We start from the raw sequence: 8,273 nt of genomic DNA, 5'->3' as shown, positions 1-8,273 counted from the left end.
AGGCACCACTCGGGAAGCTCTTTTTGTTTATGGACATAATGCAACTCAACTTACTTAAACATCTACAGTGGAAACAAGTGCTGCCATCTGCTGCTTCACCAGTTTTTTGCAGTCTTGGGTTTTTCTCCACTGCTCTCGGTAGGTGAGAGAGAACTATTTTTGTTATTTCCTCTGATAGAGGGTAAGGAACGTCACGCTATCATTTCCTATTAAAAGAACTGCCTGAGTGACTCCTGTACACCAGGATCTGCACTGAGCACTTGACACACATTCTCTTTTTTTTTTTAATACAAATTTATTTATTTTAATTGGAGGCTAATTACTTTACAATATTATAGTGGTTTTGCCATACATTGACATGAATCTGCCATGGGTGTACATGTGTTCCCCATCCTGAACCCTTATCCCACCTCTCTCCCCATACCCTCCCTCTGGGTCATCCCAGTGCACCAGCCCTGAGCACCCTGTATTATGCATCGAACCTGGACTGGCGATGATAATATATGATTATCATATATCATATATTATCATATCATATATTATCACATACGATAATATACATGTTTCAATGCCATTCTCCCAAATCATCCCACCCTCTCCCTCTCCCACAGAGTCCAGAAGACTGTTCTATACATCTGTGTCTCTTTTGCTGTCTTGCATACAGGGTTATTGTTACCATCTTTCTAAATTCCATATATATGCGTTATTATACTGTATTGGTGTTTTTCTTTCTGGCTTACTTCACTCTGTGTAATAGGCTCCAGTTTCATCTACCTCATTAGAACTGATTCAAATGTATTCTTTTTAATGGCTGAGTAATACTCCATTGTGTATATGTACCACAGCTTTCTTATCCATTCATCTGCTGATGGACATCTAGGTTGCTTCCATGTCCTGGCTATTATAAACAGTGCTGCGATGAACATTGGGGTACACGTGTCTCTTTCAATTCTGGTTTCCTCAGTGTGTATGCCCAGCAGTGGGATTGCTGGGTCGTATGGCAGTTCTATTTCCAGTTTTTTAAGGAATCTCCACACTGTTCTCCATAGTGGCTATACTAGTTTGCATTCCCACCAACAGTTGCCACACATTCTCATTTGCTTCTCACATCATATGAGAAAAGTACTATTATAAGACCCATTTCACAGGCCAAGAAATTCATGTTTTAAAAGGTCAGTAAGTAGTGGGAAGTCAAATTTAAACCCAGGTCTATCTCCCAAGCCATAAAGTTAGGAAACTATTTTGCTGGGTCCCAAAATAACATGTCACTATTTTCAAACTTTACAATAAGACCCTGAAAGATACTTTGCCAATCTGTATTTACTGCAAAATATGAGAATTTTCTATTTTTTAAGTGTAATTACTCCAGTATCTGTCCAACAAATTGTGATAATTTATTTGAGTTATCAAATGGTCCTTCTTTTAGGCCCACATAAGTAGTACTTTAATTTGCAAGAAAAAACTTTACCTGGAAATAGACAACCTTATAGGATATTAAAGAGCCAGATCTTCAAATGCAGTGTGTTTTAGACAAATCTTTTCCCTTTCAAGTCCTATCTGCTCCAAACCATCTCCTTTTTGCTTCCCTGTTCCAGTCATTGAGATTCAAAACCTGAAAACTGTCCCTTGAACTAGACAATGCATCATTCCTAAGACAGCATGGTGCTATAGTATCCTAGCTCCCAAAGCTACACAGCTCATTACTCTTGCCTACTTTGTACACTTGAAAAATCCATTTTCCATCTTCTCCATTGGCAAAAGCTAAGACAACATTGAGTTTTTAAATTCAACTTTACTAAAACCTGAAAGAAATTAAAGAGAAAATAGGAACAAGTATAAACATTAATAATGGGTTTCCTGACATTTGGATCATAGACCACCCCCCCCCCCTTTTTTTTTAACCATTTGCAGTATCTCTTCATGGCTTCCCAGGAGGTACAGTGGTAAATAATCTGCCTGCCAATACAGGAGACCCAAGAGTCATGGGTTCGATTCCTGGGTGGGGAAGATCCCTTGGAAGATGAAATGGTAACCCACTCCACTCTTGCCTAGAAAACTGCGTGGACTGTGGAACCTGGCGGGCTACAGTCCGTGGGGTCTCGGAAGAGTCGGACACGACTTAACGACTTGAGCATGCATGCAGTAGTTCTTCAGGTCTTTCCAGGAAGAAGGAGTCGTGCTCCGGCCAGCCAGAAGGCGTCGCCCTCGTGCCCGAGCGGAGGCTCAGGCCAACTGGGCCACTCTCCGCTGCTGCATGCGCAGGCGCAGAGGGCTCTTCCGTCGCCTGGCTGGGATGCAGCTGTTAGGCTACGGGTTGAGGCTGCTCGAAGCTGGATCTGGTTCTCGGGCTGTCACCCGGCTCCCTTTGGGCGACATGCCTAAGAAATGTGGTGCGACGAACAAGGCCAGTGGCAATTCCCGTGGCCGCGGGAGGGTGGGCCGCAGGAATGCTGGTTGAGGAGCGCGGGAGAGAAGCGGGACACGCGGGTGGGTAGAAGCTCCGCTAACCGCTTGTTGTCTCCGAGTCCCAGGCCTCCTTCTCCCCACCCGACTCGGCTGCGCCGCAGGCCACCCGGAGAGGTCGAGCACCTGGGCCGGCGTCGCGCGTGCCTCTCCCCGAGCGGTGACTGCCGCCCCTCCGGCCTCGCTCTCGCACTCCCAGGCTCGCGCTTCGTGTTCCGGCAGCGCGGTGTGGCCTGTACTTCCCTGGGAGGCTCTCGCCAGCGTTCAGTCCCCTTTCCTTCCCTCGACTGTCTTCCCACCCCTCCGTCGGGAACCCACCACTTCCCATTTCCCTTCCACTGTCTCTGCAGGGCCGATTTCGGTTGGTTCCTAAGACTCGGCTCTAAATTTGCTTCCTGCTGGGAGCTTCCCCGGCGTCTCGAGGCCGAACTGCCTCCTCCTTCGCTGCGCGGTGATGCCCAGTGGGTGTGTGGTCGGCGCTCCTAGCACAGTGTACCAGTCCACAGTCCGGGCTCCTTGAGGGCAAGGGCCATGTGTCCTTATTCATCTTTACTCATCCTTTGCTTCCACACTCCCCTGGTGCGCAGTTTATGTTTGTTGAGTGGAAAGTTCCTAGTACGGCTTCTGACACATAGTAGTTCTTTAAATCAGCTTCCCGGGTGGCTCAGCAGCGACGAGTTCGCCTGCCAGTGCAGGAAACAGAGATCCGATCCCTGGGTTGGGAAGATCCCCTGGAGGAAGAAGTGGCAACCCACTCCAGTATTCTAGCCTGGGAAATCCTATGAACAGAGGAGCCTGGCGGGCTACAGTCCACGCGGTCGGAAAGAGTCAGACACGACTTAGCGGCTAAATAACAATAAGTCCTTTAAATACCACTGTTGTTCCTTTTTTCTCCACCCCTCCCCCCTTATAAACACGTCCAGCCGTGGTTGTTCACAAACGTTTAACTTGTGCTGCTTGAAATACAAAGATAAATAATGAATAGTCGCTGCCCCTGAGGAATGGGAAATGCAAAGGAGCCGGCTCTAAGGTTTACCAAGGCAGGAAAAAAACAGTGGAGTTGATGGGGAGGCTTTGTGGAATAATTGATTTGAGCCGTGAAAGATGTTGGAAGACCATTCTAGATGACCAGAAATCCTTGGACATGACTAATCAGCCTAATTTGCCTTGGTTAAGGGTGAAAAGGAATCCTGGCAGGATCAAATGCGTGGGAAAGTGTTTTGTAAACTGTGAAGCTGTAGTGTGGTTGTTCTTGTCGTTTTAGGGTAAAAACCAGAGCAAGGAACCAGAGAGACCACTTCCTCCCTTAGGTCCTGTGACAGTTGATCCTAAAGGTGGTGTCAGCATAGCCATCCATGCCAAACCGGGTTCCAAACAAAATGCTGTGACAGGTATACTTGGACCCTGGGGTAGGGATCTTGTATGAAGGACTCAGCTGTCCCCTGCTCCATCCTTCTTTTGCCTTAGTTTGCTGAAACTTGATCCTGTATGGTCAAGTGTATTTTTCACGTCTGCAGTTAGAGGCTCCTCCATTTTTAAACTCTGAATTCTAATTTAAAGGTATAACCTAGTGCTTAAAACTGAATATGTATATATTTAAAGCATACCAAGTTAGATGAAAAACCACTGAACACTCTTTTTTTATATTTTATTAGCCAGTATTATGGTGATCAGTTCAAAATACAAATACTGAATCATTATGTTGTACAGCTGTTATATGTCGATCATACCTCAGTTTTAAAAAAGGTATTTTAGAAAGAACTTATACAGAAACGTATGTAGCCTAGATGATTCTTAGTTTGTCCTATTCCAAAAGTAGAAACGTTCAGAGAAAGATGTTTCGGTTATTTTTTAATGATCATTGGTCCAAGGAGGGAGAGAACCTGATGATCAACACCTGTGTGAGCTTGTTTTCAGTCCAAGCTATGCAAAATATTTCTGGGCCCAGTTCTTTCATCTGTCAGATGAGATAGTTGGCCTGTTAGAAGCTTTTAAGCTATTCCCTGGACCCCAAAAATTGCCTCAGGGTTCTCTGTGGTGGGCACAGGTGAGGTAAGCAGAGAGGACTCCTGAGAACTGTTGACATTTGCTTTAAATGTTGGAATTTCAGGGGAAATTGAGTGGAGGTGGGGGATTCTGAGTGGGGGAAAAAGTTTGAAAAGCATTGATCTGAGTAGTTTTGATTGTCTTTGTCACCCACTAAAGCTCTGTATTCCAATTTTTTTAATATTTTGAAAACAAGACCTCAGAATTGGGGTGCTGGGCCTGGTTTGTGCTTATGGCCATGTTAGCGTGGCTGTGTGTTGGCTGTCCCCTCCTTAGCCAGCATTTTCTAAGTAGTCGCTGTGGACACTGTCTCTGCATACTGTTGGAATACCATGTTTCATCAGATATAATTGGCCATCAACTGTAAGGTACACACGGTACTTTATGTACCAGTAAGACAGACAAAATCCACATCAACTAAATGTTTTCTTTCCCATCTAACACACCTGGATTTCAAAGATACTAAAATTGGAAAACTGCATCATAAAATCAGTGACAGGATAGGAGAAGGGTTGTTCTACTGTCTCATTCCTGTGGACTGTGGCCGTGTTTACACAGGCGAGATGAATGAGTATGGAAATGCCTGGGTAACCCCAAATGTAGGACTAGCTCAAGCTCATTTGCAAACTGCTTTGAATATATACTCCTCTCAGAAATGACATGGAGGACTGCAGGCAGGTTGCTCTTTATGAAGGCTGTATTGATGAGGAAGCCTGAACCACTTCAGAAAGCAGTGTTCATTGTCCCTGGGTTTCAAAGCATGAATTCAAGTTTATTTTTGAATCACAACATCACATTGTAGCTATGTGACCCTGAACACATTACTTCTCGGTTCCAGTTTCCTCATTTGTAAAATGGAGATGATAAACTATAGGAATAAAGTTATTATTGGTAAAGCCCTTAAAATATGTTTGTGTGCCCTTAAACTTGGTGTAAGTGCTATGTAGCTGTTAACTAAATAAATACATTTTAAAAACATCAGAGAGGCATTTCACTGAGGTGAACCTAATGCAGTGCTGCCACTTCCCTAATGAGGAAACTCTGAACAGCCCTGTACAATCTGTGAGCTACCTCATTCACTCATTTCTCAGTGACTGCTGGGCTAAAGCCCAGCTCCCCTGACTCCTTGCCTGGGGCTCTTCCTATCAGACCAGGCGCAGTTTCCAGCTCCTAATTCCAGATTATTGCTCAAGACTCTGGGCCCACCTTGGTCAGCAGGTGAAAACCAGTTTTCTTCTCTGGGTTTCTATAATGGTAGTAGCATGTTTATGTTCCCTTAACTGATGAGCTTCATCATTCTTCATTCAGCAGTTATTCACTGAATCCCTACTGTATGCCAGACAAATGCAAATGCTTTTACAAAATATCCCCACTTCATGAAGAAAAGGAACTCTATGAGGATCTGTTCTCATTCCAGATGTGACAACCGAGGCTGTGAGTGTAGCCATTGCCGCACCTCCGACAGAGGGAGAGGCTAACGCAGAGCTGTGTCGCTATCTTTCCAAAGTCTTAGAACTCAGGAAGAGTGATGTGGTTTTGGATAAGGTAGGCCTCTCTTTCTCTCTCTCAACATCTTTGAGTACTACATCAGTCATTACTTTTAAAACACCAATTTTTTTCTTTTCAAAATAATTGAAAAACCAGTTGTTTTTAACTCTCATATACATTTAATCACCAAAAATCTATAATTCTTCCTAGTCCCCTTCCTCCCAAATGCCTTAGTCCTTCTGAGTTCATGCCTGTACCTGCTCTGTCAGATTAAACTTGCTTGTCTCTTCCCTCAACTCATCACCTTAGTAGAAACATCTAAAATGCTTCCTGGTGTTTGTAATCTCCATTAGTGAGTCCATCAGGCACATCTGGTCCAGCATGTCCTTGCTCACTGGGAGACACTCATTAAAGAGATGGCTCATACAAAGTCCTTAATACTTCTGCACTAGAAGGGTCTGCACTAGAGGTGGTGATCAAAATCACCTGGGAATGATTTCTAAAACACGGGTTCCTGGGCATTACCTCAGGCTTACTCAAATAGAATCTGCAGGAGTAAGACCCACTCAAGCTTATATTTCTTACAACTCTGCTTGTTTTCCAGTGCTATATTCTGTAGCTCCCATCCAGGATCCAGTGGGCACTGAGTCATTGATTAGTAGGCTTCCCCTAAGCAGGAAATGGCAACCCACTCCAGTATCCTTGCCTGGAAAATCTCATGGACAGAGGAGCGTGGTGGGCTGCAGTCCATGGGGTCGCAAAGAGTCAGGCACGACTGAGCGACGAACACCAACACCTAAGCATCCATATGATCAGGCCATGCCCCTCCGCATCTCCTCCACAGCAGGTCGTTTCTGATTTTCTGCCAGCGCGCATGCCCTAACATCTGCCTAAAAGCCCTCCCCATGCTTCCACCTGTGCACCTGCTACCCATCTAGATAAATACCTGCTCAGAATTTACTTTCTTTAAAGGATGTTTCTAAACAAATCCTTCTTATAGTTGTCTTAATCGGTTGTGGGATCATAGCACTTGGATATGTGGTCACGTTTTGTTTGGAATTTTTCAGAAATGTGTAACAGTATAGAGAATAGCAATCCTGTATTTAGAATTCTTTTTAATCAAAGTTTATATTGCAATATTTGTCTTGGTAATTTAAACAAAAATATTACTTGAAAACAGAATACTGTACATCCAGATTCCATACTCATTTTGAAAATGCCTAATTTTTATTACTACAGAATTGATGTATGAAGGTAAAACCTCTGGGGAATTGTAAAAGAAAAAGAAAAAAGTACTGAACTGGAATCTGTCTTTGGATAGACCAGAAATGGCTAGGAGAAAGCAGCACTAAGCTACCAGGAAAACTAGCCCACCTGTGACAGCCCCACAAGGACACGGTGGTGTATCCTCAGCAACTGAAGTCTGCTATCACTAATAGCATTAGAAAGTTTAGTGTGTTGTCCTGACACCGATTTTTCCTTTTGGTCCAGGGTGGTAAATCTCGTGAAAAAGTGGTGAAGCTTTTGGCCTCCACACCTCCGGAAGAGATCTTGGAGAAATTGAAAAAGCAAGTTGAAAAGAAATAAAAGCAAGAAATGAAAAGTACGTCCTTGAGAAACTTTTTTTATTGCTAATGATGGAGAGACTGTTAAAATACACTTAAATACACAGAATGTGTAAATATATTTAATAAGAACAGGACTCAAAAAAGAAGTATGAAGGTTAAAAGTACTGGACATGGAACTTAGGTTCTCAAATCCCTGATCCCAAACAGCTCGGGACATGTTACTCTGTTTTCACAGAATTACAGAGTACAGAACTGGAAAGGATATTTAGGATGACCTGATTCAGCCCCTTTCATTTTGTGATGAGGCTTCTGACTTCAGAAGTTGAGAGTATTCAGGATCACTTGGTGCAAGATGGCAACTAGAACTTAGATCCTTTGGCTTCTAGCTGAATGCAGTTTATCCTGGTTGTAAATTAGAATGGTAATATTTCCACAGCAATTACTGGAATTCTGGGGACTGCCTTCTAATCCAGTTTAAAAGTGACAGAGGAAACCTGTCACACTGCTTCGTAGTGTCACTTTATATTTTAAAATGCTTATGTAAATGGCTTCCCTGGTATCTTAGCTGGTCAAGAATCCACCTACAATGCAGGAGACCCTGGTTCGATTCCTGGGTCAGGAAGATCCACTGGAGAAGGGATAGGCTACCCACTCCAGTATTCTTGGGCTTCCCTGGTGGCTCAGCTGGTAAAGAATCCGCCTGCAATG

The 8,273-nt window shown here is 43.8% G+C and overlaps 1 protein-coding gene across 3 annotated transcripts; it reads left to right on the top strand.

Annotated features, from left to right (window-relative positions):
• The first annotated feature begins 2,246 nt into the window (after positions 1–2,246).
• C21H15orf40 (chromosome 21 C15orf40 homolog) lies at positions 2,247–7,603 on the top strand. 3 transcript variants are annotated; one of them, XM_019983717.2, is made up of 4 exons: positions 2,247–2,404; positions 3,728–3,854; positions 5,927–6,054; positions 7,489–7,603. In XM_019983717.2, exons 1-4 carry the CDS (start codon positions 2,255–2,257, stop codon positions 7,582–7,584), a joined length of 501 nt encoding a protein of 166 aa, XP_019839276.1. In that variant the 5' UTR covers positions 2,247–2,254; the 3' UTR covers positions 7,585–7,603. The 3 variants fall into 3 exon arrangements, with proteins under 3 accessions (XP_019839276.1, XP_019839277.1, XP_019839278.1); XM_019983718.2 differs by having other exon boundaries at positions 2,281–2,487; XM_019983719.2 differs by lacking the exon at positions 2,247–2,404 and adding an exon at positions 2,508–3,042.
• Positions 7,604–8,273: the final 670 nt, after the last annotated feature.

This window comes from Bos indicus, chromosome 21 (assembly GCF_029378745.1).
Source record: "Bos indicus isolate NIAB-ARS_2022 breed Sahiwal x Tharparkar chromosome 21, NIAB-ARS_B.indTharparkar_mat_pri_1.0, whole genome shotgun sequence".
Classification (NCBI taxonomy): Eukaryota; Metazoa; Chordata; class Mammalia; order Artiodactyla; family Bovidae; genus Bos; species Bos indicus.
This window is presented reverse-complemented; position numbering and strand designations above follow the sequence as displayed.